This window comes from Rhipicephalus microplus, chromosome 6, assembly GCF_043290135.1.
Source record: "Rhipicephalus microplus isolate Deutch F79 chromosome 6, USDA_Rmic, whole genome shotgun sequence".
NCBI lineage: Eukaryota > Metazoa > Arthropoda > Arachnida > Ixodida > Ixodidae > Rhipicephalus > Rhipicephalus microplus.
The window spans coordinates 107409313-107434045 of NC_134705.1; the positions used below are offsets into that span (position 1 = coordinate 107409313).

Genomic DNA, 24733 nt, shown 5'->3' on the forward strand with positions numbered 1-24733 from the left:
GTTGTAGAGTGAAGGCAGTATTATACAAAAAAGAAACCGAAGATACAGATAGTGAGAAAAAAAATCAGCAAGGAAGTAGAAACTAATTGTTATACCTTGATTTTGAGAGCCGACCAGACAGCTGGCTTTGCCAAATCCGATTAATTTGGTGTGTCACGGATTTATCCAGATTCTAAAATTATTGTTCTACCCATTTTTTGAGTATCTGTTATTGTGGGATTTATGCTGAAAAACGTTTAAAGTCTTGAATAAAATTACGCACCACGTTGAATGCATCTCTGTGGCAATTCCCGGAAACAGAGGCACCAAAATTTAGAACATTTTCTATGGTTAATTTTGAACCTAGCTTCCCAAATGGGATATCTATAAGTCGTTTCCTAATTAATGCATAGTTCCGAGATGAGCCACCATAATGTTCAATAGCGAATTTTTTATATCTAACCCCTGATAAGTATTCTAACTCGGGAAGTACTGAAATTACTGGTCCGTCAAGTGATGGTCGTGCCAAAGCATCCACTAGTTCAATTATTTGTAATCCGCAGTGACGTGGGACCCACACTAATTTAAGAGTTTTAAATGCGGCGGTGCTAACGTGCAGAACGCTTTTAGGGCTCAGTTTCATCTCTTACTTTTTTCTTTTCAAGCGTGAACTCTCTTTGTTCCTTTTTTCGTAGTCGTTGTGGTACATACCCACTTTGAAAAAATCGGCCAATAATCGAGTGGTTTCATCACTATATGTAAATATTAGAATACTAAGGGTAATGTAAATCAAACATTACAGATTACCTGAAAAGTTGTTGTACTTGTATTATGTGCATATCTATAAAAATTATCCTCCACTGCCCACACATCGTTTTCTTCTTTCTCGACTGAATAATCGAGAATAATCAACAAAGCTGACACTAAGGACAAGTGACGACACACATTGAGCGCTTTCGCTGTGTGATTTCTTTTGCTGGCCATGCATTTTTGAGCAGTCCTGCGACAGTGTAAATAACCACTTTGTCCAGTCATCCACACAGCGGGCTGTATGTTCACTGTAGAATAGTTTCGCAATAATCTGCTTGGAGACAAGCGCCTTTTTGTCTCCTTCTGTTGTCCTTTCGTGTCCGTATGATACCACTTCCTAAAAAAAGCTACGTCCTTTCGCTAGAGGCTGATAAAATATCTTACTAGGCGGGTGAAACGCAAGGCACAGACGGAAAACAACATGGCCGATGCGGAATGCGCAGCCTAGTGACAGTGAAAACTGTAACAGCGACTGTTAAGATCAATGAGGTACTGAAGGCACTTTTAGGTAACTGCTTCAAGTACATTCGAAGAGTACCCGTTACACTAAAATTGATAACTTTCATGTTGTAGGGAGGCCCTCACTATGCCATCCTTTGTTATGTTACGATAAAGCGTGGTACCAGCTACTTACAAAAAATTTGTGAAATTTTCTCAAGCTTTAGCTTACTACGATGATTAATTATGCCTGTAGCCTTTCTAAGTGGTTGGAGTATTATACGAATCAATCGTTAGGCCATTCGAATTCCGTGAGGCCTGGCTCTGCCTTTGCAATCCTAAAACACTTTATTACTCATTATACCGCGATTACTTTCTCGACACCAAGCCCGCCTAAAGGCAGTTTGCAAAGAATGTTCAAGCACTAGCGTGGCTGTCAGGTAGAATACTCGGGTGGCACGCCGGAGACGTAGGTTTGTGTGCCATTGTGTTCTTGGTGCTTTTTCATTGCGTAGTTTTTGCCACTTCGCGCAATGATGGTTACGCACAGCGGTGGTGGTGGCTGTGGCGGGCATTCACGGTGAACGTGACACTTCTTGTGATCTTAAAACAGCTTACGCTGTAAAACGCCATGGGCGGTCAAGAATTAGCAATAAATAAATACAGGATATCTTTGTGCTTGAAGAAACATGTAAAAATAATCCAGAAAAACACAGCCACTGCTGACCCTCGAGGAAGCCTGCATGCTTCCGCAAGAAGCGATGGGGAGAAAAAAAACTCAGCAATCATCGGGAGGGCATGTCGGTGTGTGACAGTAAGCATGGTAATACGTTCAACTCTATAATCGAAAATGAAATCGAGATACTTTCACTTGACAAGACACCTCAGATATATACCAGTGATAAGAACAAAACAAGCCAACAACGCCTGCAAAAAGACGTATTGTAGTCCTGTGCATTCAATTTATATAAAATGTATGCGTCGTACGAAAAATTCCCTATTCATCCGAAGAGAGCAGTTCACATAGCACACAGATTGTACGCATTTCTGCGTCCTGTAGTGCTTGTTTATTCTTGCATTTGTTGTTTTTGTCGTTCGAATTTACACATTTCATGAGACTACAGATAGTTTGTGCTTATTATTTCGTTTGTGTTCAATTTATTGATAATGGCAGTACACTTTTCAGCCTCAATGGCCGCCAAGTCCTAATACGGGTAGATCAAATCTGGTAAGTGGTTTATTCTAACGGATGGCATATGTTTTGTCATGTTTGAGTTGTTGTTTCATAATGCCCCACGCGCCTAACATCTGCTACGTTATAGCGATCTAGCTTAGTTCACGAAATTACGTTGGTGCATCTCATCGCATGCCGCTCCGCAGTTTTTGAAAACTTCGCAATTGCTTCAGACAATTCTGTTCAGGTTGCCTGCAAAGCAATAATAACTGTGTTTACAATAAAGCTTACGCAAGTCGCAGCAATTACGTGAAGGATAAACGAGCGTATAGAAAAGTTGATACATTTCAGAGAAAATGAAGCGCCGACCATTGTGTAAGCTTGGCGTTGTTATTATAAAGCAGCACTGCCTGTTGTTTGTCTTTTAATCTTGCTAAGGTTAAGTACAGCAAACAAGGAAGTTTCCTCTTTACCGGCCTCAAAATCACACCCTTCATCGTCAAAGCCTCATGACAGTAATAATACCCGGGTAAAAACGAGAACCGAGTACGAGACGACATGAAGGTATTGAAAGTGACAATATGTTATGATTATCTTCATATTTACCAATATGCATACCACACAATATATAGTGATCAAATAAAAGAGACTGTTAAAACTACCGTTGATGGCTTTTGTGGCAAAAAAACATCACTGAATACGAGGGTTGATCATCTAATTTTCACTGACATATCTTTTTAGGTAGCACACTTAGCTTATGGCAGAAGGCAAGTGATAGCTGTAGAATATTTGCGGAAATCCGCGTGACAATTGCCTAAAGAGTACGCCGTACAAATTGAATGCAAACAAAACATTATCTTATGTGTTAGGAGTTCAAGGAAGCAACAATGACTCATTGGATTCTATTATTCGAGTACGCAATTCTATGTTCACACGTTTGGATCTCCACGACGAGAACTGGATTAACACTTCTTCAAACCAGGATTCCGGGCTATCTTGCGCGCTCTTCTGCCTAATATCATGTCGTCGAACGGCTTCACGCATGCATATTCACGTATATGTAAGTCATATGCATTAGGAAAAAGCCAAAGTGAGCAAAAAGGGTGAGTTTGTAAGGAGGAGATAGGCTGCAGCGCAATATATTACAGCCAATTATGATATCTCGTAAGCGAAGCCCAGTAAAGTATAGCTATACATAATATACTATTCAAAATGAGAAAAAAGGAAAGTAAATGTGACAAGAAGGCACAAGAGAAAAGGAGAGTATCATAATTGCTTAACTTAGGATACTACCGCATAGTATGTAGAAATAAAAGCGCGAATTTGAAGACCCTTTTTTTATATGTTACAATATTATTGAGAACTTTTTACCAGACAACCATGCTAATAAAAGTACAGGGAATATTCTCGCAAATTATTTTCACCCAAATGTTGGTTCAGTAGACTTGTAAATTAAATTGATCGTCTGAAGAATGTTCCTTTAAATTGTCATCTGATACGACGTCGTTTCACGATGTTGAGTGTGTAGTGCGAAGTGATGGTGATGGCCTGATCACCGAATGTTGTCAAGTTGCGCAAAGTCTAATATTGTAGATGATATTTCAACTCAAGGAGCAGGTTACCACTGGTAGTTCTGTTGGCTTGCTAGCCCGCGCCTGGTGTTTCCATGATATACTTTGATACAAGGCAAGGGTGATATATCTCTAGCTTTCGTTTCTTCACTCTGGCACTGAATAATGTAACAATTGGGAAAGTTGTCTGTATTAGGGGGCAGTAGTTCAGAGATAGCATCGGTGCACCACCTCTTTGAGGGGCGGTCAGTTCGGAAGGAGTTAAGTGACCCTATGAATTTTGCTATTAATGCGGTAGTCTTGCCGGCCGCCCTCCGCAGAGCTTCACAATAGGGCGCTACGAGACGCGGTGAAATTGTGGGCGCCAGCCTACGCGCACGCTATGACTTAATATATCTAACCAAAGTTAAGGCTATACACTACGTTGACCCTTGCAACCCACAAAAACATGGCATGAAAACGAAGTCATTCTAAGGAATTCGTTTGAACGTTTTCGATCTTCGTTCGATGACAAGGAAGATCGAAATAGCCAAAAACAAAAAAAGCAGAGAGAGATTGAGACAGGAAAAGGCGACTACTGATTCCACCTGGGTGGTCCAGCCTGGCGTGCCCTCAACGTGCCCTCTCCAGCAGGAGCGGCAGCATTTGCTTTCATCACGGAGCCAAGCAAGCGATGGCCCCTGGCATACTTCGCAATGCGTTGTCTACCTGTATTTAGACAAAACAAAATGATAAAGTTGGAGCCACAGAGTCACTGGACTGAGACGAAGGCAGCGGTCTATTTTAGCTAGCGCTAGAACAAGACAGCACCCACAAAGGGCCTGTTAAGACATAACCTGCAGCCGCCTTTTTCTGTCTCTCTCTTTCTTCACGCGTTTGCGTTATAACGCAGTGTTTACCTCCCTGTAATCTGCTCACTTTAAAATTTACATAACGTGTTCAACCCCACTTCGGGATGCGTAACATCGGGTTATAATGATAGTGCAGAGTTGCGGCTTGCAAGCCAATTTTAATGTCTGGCCAGGCTCCATTTTCTGTGCTCAGTGGCAGGTGGTGTTGCGTTCGACGAGCCCTCTTCCTATATGTGGGCGCCGGGATCAAAGAAATGCAGCCGCTTTACTTTGTGAGGATAAGGAGGAGCGCGAAGACGCCTGGCTGGTTTTCATCTACTGGGAGGCAAGGCCACGACGCCGTGTTTCCGGCGAACATGGAAGTTGAACTGCCAAGCTGTGCGTCTCTGACTGATGAGCAGCTGACGCTCGAATCAGCACCAGATATCTAGGCAATGGCCCTCGGAGACGTGGAGCCCGCGACCACCGCTCGACATGGCATGAGTGGTCGGTCCACCCGAGCGCCCCGCTCGCTTGAAGCAAGTTTCGTTGGATTAGGCAGTATCGCCACGACCATATCATGTTTTTGTTGTGTATGTGTGTATGTTGAGGGTGGTGCCGGCACATGACGCTCGGAAGGACTGTAGGACTTGTTATTGGACAGCGCGGTCTGGACCCATTTCCCGATCTAGGGACCTGGGGAGAAAGTACTCTATATAATGCCCCCCCCCCTCCCAGCGCATTTGGAGGTACTCTCCAAATATATACTATGTAAATTAAACTCTTTTCATGTCTCCCTTCCTCCTATCTCGGCATCTTCATCCCGGATCTCCGGTGCTGCAAGGGCCAGTCGCAACAGTGGCTGCCACTGTGATAGTGACTCCTGACATTCCCGGATATAAATGAGAAGGTGTAGCCGATGTAGTGGATGAAACGACAGGCGCTGCTTTGATTCTATTGGTAGAGCATAAATGGCCGCTTCAATTCCCGGTCCCTGCCGTTGTAAACTTTCATTTGGTAAAATTTGCATCTCAAATACTATAAATTTTGTTCACTATGCTTTTACAGAATTTCTAATGTGTGAGTGTCTGAATATGGGTGTGCTCAACAGTAAAAAAGGGGAGCCACAGATGGTATTAAGGTATTCCTTGACATAAAAATCTTTGTGGAACAGACTTGCTGGTAGGAAATAAGTAAGGCATTCTCATATATATGTACATGATAGAATGTTGACAATATTGCGGTGAAAGTAATTAGTTCAATCGTTCATTACGGGTCCGAGTGGCGAATGTTTCGGGAAGATTATTTTCGCACTGAACACGAGTGGCATTAGATGGATTGATGAGCTCTAAGCTTTTCGTTGTAAAGTGAAAAATTTGATTTTCCAAATTCCTAGTAGCGTCTTTATTGCAACACATCATGGGTATCAACAAATATCAGTTACAATCTGTTCCCCCTAAAATTCGGAGCAACAAAAGTAGCTAGCCATCAACAATGTTCTTAGGTACGCTGGTGAGACTGGGCTCAGACTGTACGCCACACACACAAAAACGCAGATTCCTTCTTACTACGAGCGATTGAGAAATTTACCAAAAGGTATGCATTTCTGAACAAGGCTTGGAACCTCGTGCGAACAGCATCCTCTGGTAAAGCAATTATGATCGTTGTTGCCAAGATAAACTGATCTCTTGCACTCAATGCATGCACGTAAGCACCCTGTCGCTTGCGCATGGCCCTCACTTGTTTTTATGATCTAAGGACGACACAGTGAACATTGGAAACCTAATTGCTCTTATATTTGTGTGCCGCTCGTTTATAAATCTTGTTAACAAAAACATAAAGTCGTGAAAATTTGCTTGACTAAGCTCCCTTCATGACTATCGCATTTACTCTTTACAGCGATCCCCCGGCTTAGCACCTGAAGTGGTTCTTCCTGGTCTAAGTTGGGCAAGTGTTCTTTTGTTATGCGGCAGTTTTTTATTATGTTGAATTATTGGATGATTGGATGTAGCACAATAAAAATTCCTATAGTATGCTCATTTTTTCACCTGTTCGTAACAAGCTCGTGCAATAGTCTTCTAACACAATATATTAGAATCTGCAGCACATTATATTGTTAAAATAAACTGTCAGACAATCAAGGCCACATGGAGCAAACTGAAATTCCACCATTTTTAAACTACAAAGGAACTCCTCAAGGCTCTCTGACCTCACCACTTCTTTTTTATTATTGCCTTGATAATTCTGCTTATATAATGAAAGGAATGCAGGTGACAATCTACACCCTATATGCAGATGATCTAACCATCTGGACAACCGTCGGCTCTCCCGCACCTCAGCAAGATTCACTTCAAGAGTTAGTAGACCAGACAGAAAACTGCCTACACTCTTGGGCTCATAAGTGGGCCAGAAAATTCGGAGCTTCTTCGGTTCAAATAGAAGACGGGGGACGACCGGCAACAGGGGAAATCCCAGAACAACAGCTTTGGTTGAGTGAAGTGCACATAGCTGATAGTTCTTGGTCTTTCGTAGTCATCAGGAATCCTTACTCTATACTTCCACGAAGGCGGATCGGGCAATGCCACATTACAGAACCTTCAAGAAACCGCAATGAAAGTTCGAACGTTGATAATCACGGGCATCAAACAAAAGGCCCAGCTTGGAAGGAAAGGCAAAGTTCTTCACAACACCCCGGAGAAGCTCTTGGAAGCAACCCAAGTAAATCAACTCGAACGGTTTAGACCTACTCAAATAGAGTGGGTGACAATTGAAAAATTGGCCTATTTTGAAGCTATGGAACTATGCGACCTATAGAAAATAATATCCTGAACACTAAATAAACAACGCATCTCAGTCCCTTGCATCCCTCACTAAAGTTCGTCTTACCGTACCTCGAATGCGGAAAATCAAACTCTCACAAACGGCGGCGCTGAGATCGCTGTTCCCCAGTGCTCGGCTCAGCGAGTCTTTGATTCCGCACGTGGCCGTAACTCTGTACATGATGTCTGTGGTTCTTTCTTCAAGCACACGCAATTCTAAAGTCACAGAACGACTGTAAAAAAGTTTACACTTCTGTTTACCGTAATGAATTATTACTTGTTGTGTGCGGTATCGGCATAGGGAGAGATGACCATGAATGCGACGTGCTTTCAGCCGCCCAGGCCTTCACCAAAAGCTGCTGGCCGCAATGTAGCTGCTCCTTCCCCAACTCCTATGTAAAAACGCGTAACATTCTTTCGATAAAGTGGTCCGCCTTCTTGAACTAAAACAATTGAATACTTCTACAAAGGATTGTATAATACTTTATTGGGCTGTTTTTTATATGTAGGTAGCGACAGAACTGCGTTTTATTACATGGGCTCGCCCAGTGTACTGTCATATTGTCGCTTGTGTGAGAACATATGATTCTCCATATTGAGTCCTATACACACCAATTTATTGAACTAAACATCATAAAACGTTTTGTAAATGCTCACCAGCAGAAAAAGCAAAAATTCCCTATGAAGTAGAAAATAGCAGTAACAGCCGACAAACAGTGGCTGCTCCTATGTCCATTTGACGTTTTTCAGTGTTAAAATTTGAATTCTTCAAAACACTTTGTTATCTTGCCAACATATGCATATCATTCTGTGCTGTCATTCTTTGGTTCGTGTCTTATAAATACATGAGCGAAATTTCGAATGTAGGATTGTACATATCTTGACTGTGCGACTTTCAAAGTTGATGCCGAATGGTGTGTACATTGGATAAAAAGTTGTTTTAATTACAACTCACCATGTTCTGGCATAGTGCAGTTAATAGAGTACTCCGTTGGAAATAAGACGATCAGTTCAAAAAAGACAAGAATGTAGAGTGCACAGCCACTGCTAGGTGGTGGTGGGTGGCAGCGCCATATGTGTTTGCGAAGTACAGAAAACACCGGCTTTTTTGTGCATAGCATCAAATTGTCAGCCCAGCGTAATAAACACTACGGTGTTAATAAACACGTATTTGCGCCTTTTGTACTAAACAAATACACCACCTGATCATTTTGTAATGATTTCGTGCATCACAATTGTTTTTATTTACTTTTTGGTAGATCATGTTCTCAAGTGTGAAACCAGCAACTATATCAAGATGATTCGGCGTTGAGCTAAAAAACGCGCACAGATTCGCCGGGCGCCTGATTCGTGTGACAGGCGGCTGATTCGTGTAAAACAAAGGACAGAGAGACGAAAATTTAGTTATTAAAGTATCGCAAAACAGGATATCGTCTTGAATAGCACATATTCTTTATTTAAGGTACATTAACAGTAATTCATCGCTTGGAGGTTTATTCTTCGTGGCCGCAGGCCTAGCGTTTTGTCCAACGCAGATGATCTATTCGTGTCTTGCATGTGCAGTTCTGGTTCTATTCGCCCTCTATGTGTATTATGTTTCTAACAGTCTAGCTACGGGGTATATACATCCTCGTCTCCCCAGCCGAGCAAACACGCAACCATGTTCACCTCGCAATGTTCTGGCATAGTGTAGTGAATAGAGTACTCCGTTAAGAATAAGATGATCAGTTCGGAGAGACAAGACTGTAGAACGCAGAGCCACTGCTAGGTGGTGGTGGGAGGCAGCGCCGTATGTCTTTGCGAAGTGCAGAAAACACCGGCTTTTTTGTGCATAGGATCAAATTGTCAGCGCAGCGTAATGAACACTACGGCGTTAAGAAATACGTATTTGCGCCTTTTGTACTAAACAAATGCACCACCTAATCATTTTGTAATGATTTCGTGCATCACAAACGTTTTTTATTTGCTTTTTGATAGATCCTGTTCACATGTGTGAAACCAGCAACTATATGAAGATGATTAGGCGTTGAGCTAAAAAACGCTTACAGATTCGCCGGGCGGCTGATTCGTGTGACAGGTAAAAATTAGGGACAGAGAGACGAAAATTTCTTTATTCAAGTATCGGGAAACAGGATATCGTCTCGAATAGCACATATACTTTACTTAAGGTATATTAACGGTAATTCATCGCTTGGAGGTTTATTCTACGTGGCCGCAGGCCTAGCATTTTCTCCAACGCAAATGATCTATTTGTGTCTTGCATGTGCAGTTCTTGTTCTAATCACCCTCTATGTGTGTTATGTTTCTAACAGTCTAGCAATGAGGTATATACATCCTCGTCGCCCCGGCCACGCAAACATGCAACCATGTTGCACACTGAACCAACACAGAAATTATGTCTTCGTAAAAAAATGGGTAACTAGACATTTATTACTGTAACTTTGTGAATTTCGCTGTCAAAATGATATATAATCGCGTTTTTTTAAATAAGCATTACATATTCCAAACTATCATTCCGTACTTTTTTCAGTCTCCACCGCCATTAAGCCCTGTTGCTGGTCCAAGTGGGGTGAGTGCTTCTTCCCAATATAAACTACGTTAATATTGTGTGTCATAAAACATTCCTCATATCGTCTACCTTTTACGATTGCGAAGTGAACTCAGAACACTTAAGCTGACAATCACACTGGTTTTGCGGTGCATATTTCGCAATAGGTGAAGATTTATGCATAATTATTTACAAATGAAGAATCAAATAACGCTAAGAAACACAATCATTGGCCTTGCAAGGCACAACCATGATTCTGGGTCGTCAACGATCGAAAGTCAAGCTATTCGTGTTTTCGCAGCATGTCACAATTTTCGATAACTTCGCCAACCTTTCGCGCCACCGTATTCTTACGGTAAAGCTAACGGGATACTATTAAGAGTTCAAGGGTGTGAAAAACTAGGATACTCACGCTAAGACTTGTTTGGAAAAAACTGTGCATCATGATTTTTTTTCTACAGTTGTCGATATTTACCTGTTTTCTTCAGCTTTGACTTACGTGTCACACTGATATACGCATATCTAGTGGAAGTTGTGTCAGCTGTTTACAGGTAAACAGAACTTCTATAGTTTTTATATAAAGTTTGGAATGAACGATTTCATTTATCATCATCGCCTTGAAAATAAACAGTCTTCTTTTTGGTGATTTACTAGCTCCTTTAATTACCACTACATTCATTGCATGTTCAATGGATTCCATAAAGCTGAAGACACACCGGTTTATCAACCACGCTCAGAAGAGTTGTAGGAAACCGACGTTCTTTGTATACTGCGATAAGGACTCATCCGTTTCGACCTGTAAACCAGGACTCCTTGACCTTGCCCCCCTTTAAAATTCGAACAATGTGGTGGCAGTCTTTAGAGCGATTCCCTTAGACTGCGTATTTAGCACATCCGGCGCTTCCTAGCTGCTTCTCTAGCGCAGAATTATTGGAAGGACATAACTGTACCACGTGCGCTTATCATCACGAGGCTGATCAAAGCAGATGCTGTTGGTAGAGCGTGGTGAACCATGCTTGGTCGGTAATTTCGTACACTAGGAATATAACCGTCCAAAAAGGCACTTGACTATCGAGCGTCCAAACTAGTATCAGCCAATCATCAGTGGCATGTTTTGTGTAGCGCAATTAATGCGGCTTATGCAGAGCGTGGAGCCAGTTCCGGACCCGTCAACTATGTAAGCCGATAGGTTTCGCGAATGCGAACGTGAAAGACCCGCACACGGGAAAGAAAGGAGACTGCTTCGTTCAGATGGTTCAAGGGGGGGGAGTCGTGAAAGTCACCCCAGTTTAACGAAAAAAGGGAAAGCTTAACCGGAAGTGCGTCTTGCGAGAATCACGTGAAGCGCGGTCACCTGAGTTTAAGTCATTGTTGGCATGCACGTGTGCCAATGAGAACGAAGGCTTACCATAGTTGCTGTATGGAGACGATCTTATCTTCCCCCGCGATAAGTCAATACCGATTATTGTTATGATGGCGGAGCGCCTTGTTGTCGCATGCATACCTGGCCAGCGCACAGGGCCTGACGGTGTCCGGCTAACTGCACTAGTTGATTTCTTCCTTCTCGACTAGCTTCTACACTAGCTAAAGAGGGAAGGTATTTCAGGTTCGGAATGGGCGCCCCTCAATGACCCAAATGCACTGTGGCAGCGCGAAGGACGAGTCGTAATCTAGTGAAGAGACGCTTCAATGCAGCGCGCAAGCGTTTTCTGCTCAGGTGCAAGCCTGAACCACCGCTCCCTATTTCACATTAAAACACAGCTCTTTCAACTGTCGGTTGAACAAAGAGTATACACACAAGCCAATCACACGTGTGGGCTCGCATCGTCAAAACCAATCACAGCAACACTTTCAAAACAGGCACTTCATTGGTAAAAACCATGTGGCGAAATGTAACGTGAGAGGGGAGAGCTTCTAAGCGTGTCACACTCTCTCCAATGTCAAGCCACGCTGGCCTCCGTCGGCTGACTTCTGTTGGTTGCCATTCTCACGCATGAGCTCCGTCATCTCTCTCATTAAACGTTGCTTCGAAGAAGCCTCCTTACTACGCGGTACGTGGTAATACGCGGTACACCGCCAGGCCATGTGCGTTGACCAGGTGTGCATGCGACAGTGAGGCGCCGCGTCATTTTAACAACATATGGTAATGATGTATAGCGGGGGAGCGTAAGCTCGTCTCTGTGCCACAACCATGGTCAGCTCTGTGGTCGCGTCCCTGCGACATTCTCAACGGCACACGTGCATGCCAACAATTTGAGATGACGGCTTGACGTGATTCTTGAAAGACGCGCTTCCGGTTACACTTTCTTACGATTTGTTCTAAACTGGGGCGAATTGGACGGCTCTGCCCGTGAATCGTGTGTGCGAAGAAGTCTCCTTTCATTCCCGTGTGCCCATTTTCGGCGTTCGCCTTTGCGGAAGCAATGGGCTACGTTAGTTTACGGGTCGGGAACTGACTCCACGCTTTCCATCAGCCGCATTATTTGCGCTACACACAACGTGCCACTGGAAGTTGCCTCATACTAGCTCTCCACCTCAATGTCTATGCAATGAAGTATCTCCTGTACTACTGCTTGCGATGACAAGAGTCTAGACGCTCGTTTTGCAGCATTGTCTTGAAGCAACCCACCTCTACTTGAAGACCTCGACGAGCATGGTTGCATAGCAGAGTTCCAAGCAACCGAGGGCAATAAATCCTCCGATTCTTATGTGGACAGTGTCCAACAGGTTGGGCAATTAAGCAACTTCAATGGATGAATTTATCGGCTTGTGCATTTCCAAGTTCGCCAAACATAGTTGTTCGATTGTCTTCTTCTTCCCACATAACTATGTTTCTTAGAAGAGTGCTGGCGTGTTCGAAGAACCACTTCGTTGCTTGAATGCTACTGATGGCCTTCAATGCCTGTCCAGTTACATGGTTCTTCAAAATAGTAGAACCATTCGATGTTCATCAGCATCAGGTTTTCGTGAAGGCCGTCCGTGAAAGTTTATCATGCCCCAGAAAGCTTGCCGTAGCATTGGGCTTCCATTGAAATGAACATCTCAAAATTAAGAAGAGAGCCGATGAGCACATATCTTATCTGACAGTTAAAGACATCGCTTTCCCCTATGGCGGTACCAGCAGCGTTATATCATACTCTTTTACGGAGGCAAATTCTTCTTCTATTTATTCATTGGTGAGGTGCGCTTCAAGCTGCAACCGCCGGTCATCGTTGCACGCCTTTATACTTTCGAGCTCCACACGAAGATCCGACGACGTAAAATAATTGGTGTCGATGAGTTGCCATGCTTCATTTGGTAGGTACGCCTCCAGAGCTTGCTAAGTTTATGTTTTTTTGCTTTCCTTGAATGCCTTTCATCTTCGTTGCGGGTGAAGTCCTTTCGTGGGGTTGCTTGGATTGCGTAGCACAAAGCTTCAGGCGCCATGAAATGCTGAATAGAGGTGTCTTTGCCAGCAGTGTGGAAGCAAAACTAAGGTTAGGTGACTGAAAAAAGTTACAGAACCTGGTCAATTTAGCAAGATGTAGCGAACTTTTGGCTCCTACCCACCCCGTGGAATTCGCAAGTGTCGGGTAGTTGCGTTTGAGCGCACAGTTGCGTTTCTTCCTTCTTCCTTTGCCAGCGCGAGCTTTTTTTGTTCTTGTTCCCCAAGTAACTGTGGTACATACCCACTTTAGAAAATCGGCCAATAATTGAGTAGTTTCATGACACTATATAAATTTCAGAATACTGTGGTTTATATAAATAAAAATTGCAGATTACCTAGAAAATTTTTGTACTTGTCTAGTGTGCATAACTATTAAAACCTTCTCGCTCCTGCCCACACACTGTTTTATTCTTTCACTCTCAGGACAAGTGACGACACACAGTGAGCACTTTCGCCGAGTAATTTCTTTTATTGGCTATGCATTTTTGATTAGTCCTATGACAGTGTAAATAACCAATTTGTCCATTCATTTACACTGCAGGCTCTATGTTCACCATAGAATACTTGCGCAATAATCTGCTTGGAGACGAGCGCCTCTTTGTCTCCTTCTATGTCCTTTGGTTTCCTTATAATATCACTTCCTAAAAAAAGCAACGTCCTTTTGCTTAAGGCTGATAAATTATCTGACTAGGCTCGTGAAACGCAAGGCACAGATGAAAAACAACATGGACGACGCAGAATGGGCAGCCTAGTGACAGCGAAAGTTGTAACAGCGACCGTTCAGATCCTTTAGGTACTGAAGGCACTTTTAGGTAACTGCTGCAAACACATTTGAAGAGTACCCACTACGCTAAATGTCATAACTATCAAGAAACAGGAAAGCGCTCAATATGTCATCTTTTGTTATTCTTCGATAAAGCGGTACCAGCTACTTACCTACAAAAATTTTATGAAAATTTCTCAAGCTGTAGCTTACTGCGATGATGAATTATGCCTGTAGCCTTTCTAATTGGTTGGAGTATTTCAGGAATCAATGGTAAAGCCATTCGAATTGCGTTAGGTCTGGCTATTCTTTTGATATCCTAAAACACTTTATTACTCATAATACCGCGATTCCTCTCACGACACCAAGCCTTCCTAAGGCCAGTTTGCAAAGGGGTTTCAAGCACCAGCGTGGCTCTGAGGTAGAACATTCGGGTGGCACACTGTAGACCTTCGCTTGTGTGCCATTGTCCTCTTGGTGTATTTTTATTGCGTAGTTGTCTGCTTACAGTATATCGAATAATGAAGAATACATATCGTTCAGCAGAAGCCACAGGTTCTTGGGGAGTCATAATAGATAGAAACCTGTCGTGGACTCCACACGTGAACTATGTGAAGAAGCGGCTAATCGCAACGTGCCACATGTTCAAATTTCTTGCAGGAAAGAATTGGGGAGTGCCCATACCATGCATGCTACAACTGTACAGAGTGCTGTTTATCGGATTCTTACGGTACAGCTTACCTGCAATATCTAACACCGGCAAGACCAACCTGCGCGCTATTCAGAGCATTTAAGCCCAAGCACTTAAGATATGCCTTGGAGTACCCCGCAGTGCTTCAACGGCTGAAACCATTGCCATCGCTCAAGATCACTCGATAAATACACATATTATTACGGAGACAATGCGCATGCACCTCAGGCATTATGCCAGGACCCCTTCTCACCACCTGGCGAGCCTGGCTGCTGAAAGGCCGCGCACGACATACGGCACTATTGTTTCCAAGCATCGTTCATCGTTTGCTGAGACATACGCACCTCCAACAAAGCCACTGCTTCCTCCTTGGAGCTTGAGCCGGCCTCGAGTTCACTTATTGTTTCCAGGAATGAGGAGAAAATTGGACTTACCGAAACATGCCCTGAAACAACTGAGTCTATTCCTACTGGAAGCAAACTACAGTAACCACGTGCACATTTACACGGATGGCTCTACTACGCCGTCTAGTTCAGGTGGAGCAGTGGTTATACCATCACAAGGGGTAATTCGGTCTTTTAAGACTTCACATGTGACGACTTCAACGACGGCAGAACTCGAGGCTCTGCGCAATGCACTGGAACACATCAATTCAGAGGAAAGACCAGGTAAATGGGCTGTGTTTTCTGACTCAAAACCAGCGTTACAGTGCCTGATATCAATTCTCCAACGTGGATGCCACGACCACTTGACCTACCAAACCGTGAAACTTCACCACCTGCTAATACAAAAAGGCCATGACATCGTCTTTCAGTGGTTACCTGGGCATAGTGGTATAGGCGGCAATGAATCTGCAGATCATGCTGCTCGCACGTCACATAAAGAAGCGAACAGCGTTCCGATACCGCTTTCAAGAGCGGATGCGGCGAGGCAGATTCGTCAACTGGCCCACAGTCTCACACTGACTGAGTGGAACACACCAAGCATACAACGTACACCACTGCACGAGCTCGACGCTTTACTACAACTCCAGCCTCCACCCGGCCTACATCGACGTGAAGCTTCGCTTCTCTATCGCCTTTGGCTGGGAGTTCCTTTCACGAAAGCTTATACCACGTTAATCAAAATTACTGACAGTGTGGCGTGCGATGTTTGTGGCACCGACGAAAATATCGAACACCTGCTGTGTCATTGTCCTCGATTTGCCTCAGATAGAGAAGTACTTTCCAACGCAATGCGGCGACTGGATGATCAGCCTCTTTCAGTGCAGGTGCTATTACAGCAACGTACACATGCCTCGACAGCCCACAAGGCAGTGAAAGCCCTGCTGTGTTTCCTGAGAAAGACAGGCTTGTGTGAACGCCTCTGACATGCGGTAGAGTTCTACACGCTGCAGTGAAATTACTGTCAGTCTCTCCCCCACCCCCTTTTTTCCCTCTTTTCCCTCTTTCTCGTCTTTCTTGTCCCCTTCCTTAATCCCCCAGTGTAGGGTAGCCAACCGGATGTCTTTCTGGTTAAACTCCTTGCTTTCTCCCTTTTTGTTGCTTCCTCTTCCTTTGATTTCACTTCGCGCAGTAGTGGTTACGTACACCGGCGGAGGCGGCCGTTGCGGGCATTCGCGGTGCACGCGACGCTTCTTGTGGTCTCATAGCGGCTTATGCTGTAGAACGCCACGGGTAGTCAAGAATTAGCGATAAATAAATACAGGATAGATTTGTGCCTAAATAAACATGTAAAGATAGTCCAGAAACTTTTTACACGCAGTCACTGCTGATACTCGAGGAAGCCTGCATGCGTCGGCAAGAAGCTACTGGGATAAAAAAAAACTCAGCATGCATCCCAAGGGCCTGTTGGTGTGTGACAGTGAGCATGGTAATACACGCAACTCTACAATATAAAATGAAATTAAGGAACTTTGACTTGACAATACACCTGAAATATAAGCCAGTGCTAAGAAAAAAAACAAGCCAACAACACTTCCAAAGAGGCGTATTGTAATTTTGCCTAAGCAATTTACGTAGAAGGTGTGCATCGAACGAACAATTACCTATCCATCTGAAAACAGCAGTTCACTAAGCAAGCAGAATTGTACATGGTTCTGCGTCCTGTACTGCTTCGTCATTCTTGCATTTGTTGTTTTTGTAGTTTTTCTGTACGCATCTAATGAGACTAATGATAATGAATAGTTATTATTTCGCGTGTGTGCAGCCTTTTTGATAATTGCCACACACTCTTTTCAGCCTCAATGGCTGCCAAGTCCTTACTCGGTAAGTGGTTTATTCTATTGCACGCTATATGTTTTGTCAGGTTCAGGTATGTTGTTTCATAATGCCCCAGGCGCCTAACGTCTGCTACTTTATTGGGATCTATCTCAGTCCACGAAAAACCGTTGGCGCATCTCATCGCACGCTGCTCCGCAATGTTTGAAAAGTTAGCGATAGCTTCAAAGAATTCTGTTGAGGTTGCCTGCAAAGCAATAGTAACTGTGTTTACAATAGAGCTTACGCAAGTCGAAGCGATTACGTGAAGGATAAATGAGCGTATAGAAATGTTGAGACACTTTAAAGAAAATGAAGCGCCGACTATTGTATTAGCTTGGTGTTATTATTAAAAAGCAGTACTGCTTGTTGTTTGTCTTTCACTTTTGCTAAGACTAAGTACAGCAAAGTAGGAAGTTTCATCTTTACCGGATTCGAATCACACCTTTCATCGTCAAAGCCTCATGACAGTAATATTACCGTGGTAAAAACGAGAACCGAGTACGAGACGACATGAAAGTAGTGAAAGTGGCAATTTATTATGGTTACCTTCATGTTTACGAATATGTATACCACACAATATGAAGTGATCAGAACAAAAAGAAACTGTTCAAACTAACGTTGATGGCTTTTGTGGCGAAAGAACATAACTAACTACAAGGGATGATCTAAATTTAACTGACATATTTCTTTAGGTAACACACTTAGCTTATTGCAGCAGGTAAGTCATAGCGGTAAAAATATGGGCGGAAACCCGCATGACAACTGTCCAAAAGAGTACCCCGTATAAAATGAATGTAAAAAACAATATCTTTTGTGTTAGAAGTTCCAAGAAGCAAGAATGACGCATTGGAATTCAACTAACGGAATATGTATTTTGATGTTCGCACGCTTGGATCCCCACGACGGGAACTGGATTAACACTTATTCGCACCAGGGCTCCAGGCTATCTTGCGCGTTCATCTGCCTAATATCATGTCATCGAACGGCTTCACTCATGCATATTCACGTATACATCTCACTCATATGCATTATGAAATAGCCAAAGAGTGCGAGAAGGGTCAGTTTGAGAGGATGAGATAGGCTGCAGTGCAATGTATTACAGCCAATCATGACATCTCGCATGCAAAACCATGTTAAGTATAGCTATCCATAATGTACTATTCAAAGGGAGAGAAAGGAAAAATAAGTGTGACAAGGAGGCACAGTAGAAATAGAGTATAGACCATTGCTTAACCAAGGTAACTACCGCATACTAAGTAGAAAGAGAAGCGCAAACTTAAAGGCCTTCGGTTTATTTGTTACAATAATATTGAGACCTTGGTAACAAACAACCATGGCAAGGAAAAACAGGGAATAATATTACAAATCATATTTACGTAAATGTTGGTTCAGTACAGTTGTCAATTAAATTCATCGTCTGCGGAATGTCCCTTCATATCGTCAACTTTTGGTGTCGTATGAGACCGTGAAACCATCTCATACGACACCGTTTCACGATTTTCAGTGTATGGTGCGAAGGTATGGTGATGGACTGATCACCGAATCCTGTTAAGTTGCGCATTGTCTGATATTGTAGATGATATTCTGATTCGAGGAGCAGGTTGCCACTGGTAGTTCTGTAGGCTTTGTAGCCCGTGTCTGGTGTTTTCATGATACAATTTGATAGAAGGCAAGAGTGATATAGCTCTAGCCTTCTTTTATTTACTCTGGCACCGAATAATATAACAATTGGGACATTTATCTATCCTAGTGGGAAGTATATCAAAGGTTGCGTCATTAACCACCTCTTCGAGGGCGATCAGTTCATAAGGGGTTAGGTGACCTCATAAAACATGCTATTAAATCGGCAGCCATGCCAGCCGCTCTCCACGGACCCTAACGATAGGGTGCCACGGGACGCGGTGAAATTGTGGGCGCTAGCAGACTCGCACGGTATGACCTAATACATCTACCCAAAGTTAAGGCTATACACTATGTTAACCCTTGCAACCCAGAAAAACATTAAAGGAAAACGAATCGATTAGATGACAAGAAAGATCGAAAGAGCCAAAAACAAATGTGAAGGGAGGGATGGAGGCAGGAAAAGGCGACGACTGATTCGACCTGGGTGGTTCAGCCAGGAGGTGCCCTCAACGTGGAGCCGAGACCAAAGGGGTGTATGGCCTCCGCCGGGTGGAGGTCAAAACACCCGACAGTGGCATCACCTACAGGATCCCGTTTTTTGCGTACATGGCTCAGCTACACACAGCTAAGCGTTGAAGAGGTACGAAACCCCCTTTTCCCGGTCAGATCAGGTCCATGGTGTCATTACGAGCTCTATGCATTTTGAGAGCCCGGCTCTTAAAGCTCGAGGCAAAATGCTGGTCTTCAACAGAAATCCTTCCTACTGTTTCTCAACACGTGCCGTGGCTTTTAATTCGCGCCAAACCACGCAGGCCATCTGCGTAGCCACTGCGTGAGCCGAGTGTGGGCGACATAACGCGCACGCTTGTACCGTGGATGTTTCAACCAGCTTGAAGCTTCATTTCTAGCACAGAAGTTTCGAGCTTCTTTTATTGTTTGTGACAGGCTGCGCTTGTACTCCACTGTGTCGACGTGAATGAAATATTTTAGATAACCCATGAAGGTCACAAAAACCACCTAATAATAGAGCGATTTCCCGTTTTTTTTAACTTTACACTACAAGTGTACAAAGAAAAAAGTGACATTGTGTGAAACAAAAAAGAACAATACAGAAACTGTACTCCGACAAATATATACATGTGCAGAATTTCTAAATATCAGGTGGTATTCATTATGTATTTCAGCCTAATTAATTTTATCTTCACCTAGAGTACTACATTACAGCTTAAAGAACGGTCACTACTATATATGTGAATTCTTGGCCTAGGTCACTGTGAAATGAAATTGGTTCTTCCAATGCACTGCAGTTTTTGTACACTTTAGAATTAGTAGTTATTGTTCGAAACAAATGTCTACTGACACACACTGCCTTGAAATCATATGCTTGCGTATATTCTTTGGTCCTGATTATCGTGCCGTGGTCTTTGCAGCCGCTGCTCCGTGACACATTGCGGATGTTGGCGCCTCGTCCAGGTGAGGTAAGTGGTCTATTTCAATGATCTGTGGGTTATATCTGATGTTCAAAGAATTGGCTTTATACAACGCCTTCATAGCGTTTTTCACCTAATGAGGTCGCAGGCGCCTTGAACATACTGAGTCACGTGGCCCATGAACCTCTCGTTTACAGCCCGTGTTTTTTTGCGCATGTCCATTGCATACTTTTTTGTATTATCTCGATAAGTATGTTCGTGAGCTACACATGCATGACAGATCTAAAGCATTTTTTTTTCGTGAGGCACACTCTCTGGGTCATCACGTGTTGATATAATATCTTAAAAAAAGGCTGTCTTTGAGAATCAACCTGCAGGTTGCAGTTATATTGAAGATCAGCATCAACGTGTTATTGCAGTCTTGGGCCAAGACCTTCTTCAGAAACCACACGCACTAGAGATGTGGCAAAGGATTTCTTTTAAATGGCAATGTGTGCAGAAATTGTAAAAACTACCCTTCTCCTCACTTTACGCCTTTACAGGACTAAATTGTGTCATTGGAGCTTGCAAACTGAGTCAACCTTGAAACTACCTGAAGTACAGATTAAGATATGAAAAGCTGGTGCACAGAGAGTGTACCAATGCATCGCAAATGAAACTCCATGTTTCTCCTTTGATGTCAACAGGCTGCACGTATGGAATGCAAGCGTGCACTTGCTGTACGGCCAATAAAAATAAATAGCGCATCACAGATTGGCAGTTCGTATATCTTTCAGTTTGATTGCAGCTGCATACTTGTTAAGACAACGGTGTGGCTATAATAATTCTTATATCCCTGCCTGTTGCTAAGGGGTGCCAATGAATGCCGTGGTATGGTTACAATTTCGAAGAGCCAAGTTCTCGTTCTCATAAATTTCAGGCTGTAGCCGCAAATTCTTAACGTAAGACTCGATATATTTCTGAGGATTGTTTCACACACAGCACTGGTTATCCGTGCGATCACGACATAGTAGAGAAAGCTTCAGAGGTGGTTAGGTGGTTTTGGTGATGGAATGCTGAACTCATGGAGGCGGGCTTGTCTTCCGGCAGTATAGGCAGTTCAATGGCAGCAAAATGGTAGGTGTTTGTTATAAACTTTTTAGACGCAAGTCGAGCACGCATAAGGACAACATTTTCGGGGACCTTGTTGACAGCACCCAAAGTTATTCTACGGCTGGTTTTAGGATGTCAAGCTCCAACACCTATTGTAATAGGCTTCTAAAGTTGGAAGGTGAAGGGTCAAGCAACGCCAACGCCATTATGCTGAATTAGATATTAGAACGTGCAACCAGAATGAGTACAAAGAGAAACACATTGCAGTTGACGCTACCACTTGCCTTTACATATTTCAAGAGTTCAGTACTATTCGGTAATGCCTAATCAACTTATGGGTTAATCAGTCGCAATATTAGGCGAAGCCCAACGACAATACCAACAAATGGCGCTTTTGGCACACAATAATTGTGATGCTGGTTCTTAGATCCACATCGCTTTGACCCATAGGTCGCGGGTTCAAATCTCGGCTGCGGCGGCTGCATTTCCGATGGAGGCGGAAATGTCGTAGGCCCGTGTGCTCAGATTTGGGTGCACGTTAAAGAACCCCAGGTGGTCAAAATTTCAGGAGCCCTCCACTACGGCGTCTCTCATAATCATATGGTGGTTTTGGGACGTGAAACCCCACAAATAAATTAATCAATCAATCAATCGATCAATCCACATCGCTTCACTTTTGCAACATTAGGATTGCATAATGGGCAAACATTTAAAAGTGAATTACACATAAACAGCAAGTGTGATCATTTTAGGTAATCAAGACGACACAGAAGAGCAAATCTCAAACTTCAGAACACCATGGTTTCTGTGTTTCACTTTTGTGTTTTTTGTGTTCAGAACAATCGAACGTGCAATATTGCTGTAGACACTTGTCACGCTTTGAAAACACGTCACATCTTAATTGACGAGTTTTTGTGAATTCTGGTTTCTTCGGTAATGATAACCATGTGCAAAATTCAACATCAATACATGCTAACCAGCTGCATTAGTCGCAGTTGTTGTGAATACAATGTGTTTGACCTCATGCTTTTTTCCAAATTAAATTTGAGCAGATGCGTTTGGACTTTCGAAATAATATGTAAATGAATCAAGGTCTTATGTAAAACAGGTGACTATTACTGTTTTATAAGCGCAATGACATAATAGAAATCACTGCTGACACTAAAAAAAACTCCAATGGGCACCCTCATCGCATATTTTAAAGGCTTTCTCACAAAAACTATGGCTGTTAACATTCATTATTAAACTGAAAGCAATGAAATTAAATTTCACCCGAACTTCACTATATTTGCTCCAGGGGCAATGATTTTAGACTCCACTTTTCCTATTCTTGTATTCGAAACAGCAATGCAAAGTAGCCGCCAATCATGGACATTGAATACACGTAGCAATCCACGGAAGGCCGATGAGTTTCGCTGTTGCACTCCAGAAAAATACAACATTTCGAGAATTTCAACACCAAGGTCCAGGCTCAATTCATATGCCAACTAAATATTTCTGTCACTTTGCAACACTATTGAAATAAAGTGTTTGAACAGTATTAAGCAATAAACTTGATAAAAAGTAACTAATTTTTTTAATCTAGGTATATCAGCGGAAAACTACGTTCGAGCAGCCCATACAACGCGTCTATAATGCAGCATTATAATACAATCACAAGTGGTTAATAAAAGAAGTACTGCTAATGTGAACCCATAGTTTTATGCACTCATGTCCAGGGTTCCTTATTGATTTTGATTGTCTCCATGTTTCAGCCTGGGTCAGAAGGCAATCCCGGAACTATCGAGCCTGGTCCAACTCAGGCAAGTGTTGTTCTTTAAAAATCACAGCTAGGAACACCTGCGTGCTACTTGCGGCGTTGTCTTTCTTGTGGCAAAAGGCATCTTCAGATGAGTACAAACATAATTATGGCAGTATTTATATAAAACAACACAATTACATTTTCTCCATTCGTGATAGCCGGTCGATTCATATGAGTGAATTTATGCCCTTCCTTCGAATAATCTATAGCCACTTTGAAACATGGAAACGTGACCACTGGTAATCAAAGCGGAGCGCAGATTTAGCCTTCGCCGTTATCAACCGTTCATTTAGACACTTCACTTCGAGGCCGCTTGTCGTCGCTCGTTAGTTCTTCTCTCCCAAAGCGAGGGAAACAGCGTCGTCGTTGAGGGTGTTCTCAAAGCGAACAGTAGATGCGCTGTTTGGTGTGTTGTTTTGGGTCTCACCAGCTAAATTGGCCAGATTCGCCGCAAGCTTAATTTGCCAGAAGAAATTGGCATGCTGGTGCTACGATGCAGATTCGTTAATTGCGAAGCATTTCTTTGCATCGTCAGCGACTTCGAGCGTATCTATCTATCTATCTATCTATCTATCTATCTATCTATCTATCTATCTATCTATCTATCTATCTATCTATCTATCTATCTATCCACCTATGACTTCTAGCTGTCCTGGCAGTTCCAATAATGATATTGATACCTAAATTTGTACGGCATAACACGACATTAGGCTGAGCATAGGTGACTAGTCATAACAAGAAAATCACAACATACATTTCATGAATGTCATGATTTACAGTTTATGGACTTGCTGCTGTTTCGGTTGTTTTCTTCACATGTCATGTTGCGAAACTGGTATGGTGTAACATGACTGCATGACGAACACAAGTTACAGACCCTAAGATTAAAATTTTGACATGCGTGTCATGTAAAAACATTACTACATGCCAAACAATGGTGAGCTCGGGGCTGTTTGGCTACCTTCACAAATACCAAATATCGTATTACGGGACGTGATTAAAACACGAATGTACGTAACCGGTTCAAACATGATATTAATGAGACGCGTGTCGTGTAAAAATATGACTACATGCCACGCTCATGATGCGTTCGAGGCCGTTTCGTTAGCTTCATGCATACCAAGCTCGTCGTTACGTGACGCAAATGAATGACGAAGGTAAATGACATATCAAAGCATGCTAATTATTTCATGCGTGTCATGAAACAACATGACTACATGCCACACTAATGGAGCTTTTCATATCTTGAAGTATACAAAATATGGTATTATGTCACATGAATGGCATAATAAGTTATGTGACTGCAGTAAATATGATAATCGTGAGATGCCTGCCATGTAACAACCTGACTAAATGCCACGCTCATAATGCACTCGTCGTCGTTTTGCTTGCTTCACATATGCAAAATGTGGTATTACGTCACGTCAATAGATGACGAAGATATGTGACTGGTTTAAACTTGATAATCATGAGATG

General features: G+C 42.9%; 1 protein-coding gene across 3 annotated transcripts in view; it reads left to right on the plus strand.

The window, feature by feature from the left end:
• Positions 1-24733, plus strand: part of LOC142765418 (uncharacterized) — an 83242-nt gene that overhangs the window by 33980 nt on the left and 24529 nt on the right. For 2 of the 3 annotated variants that reach the window (XM_075866398.1, XM_075866396.1), the window contains exons 4-7: positions 10152-10190; positions 17291-17317; positions 20365-20412; positions 23211-23258. In XM_075866398.1, the coding sequence (XP_075722513.1) occupies positions 10152-10190; positions 17291-17317; positions 20365-20412; positions 23211-23258 (162 nt within the window). The remainder of the gene's footprint in view (positions 1-10151; positions 10191-17290; positions 17318-20364; positions 20413-23210; positions 23259-24733) is intronic. The other variant, XM_075866397.1, reaches the window with a different exon arrangement.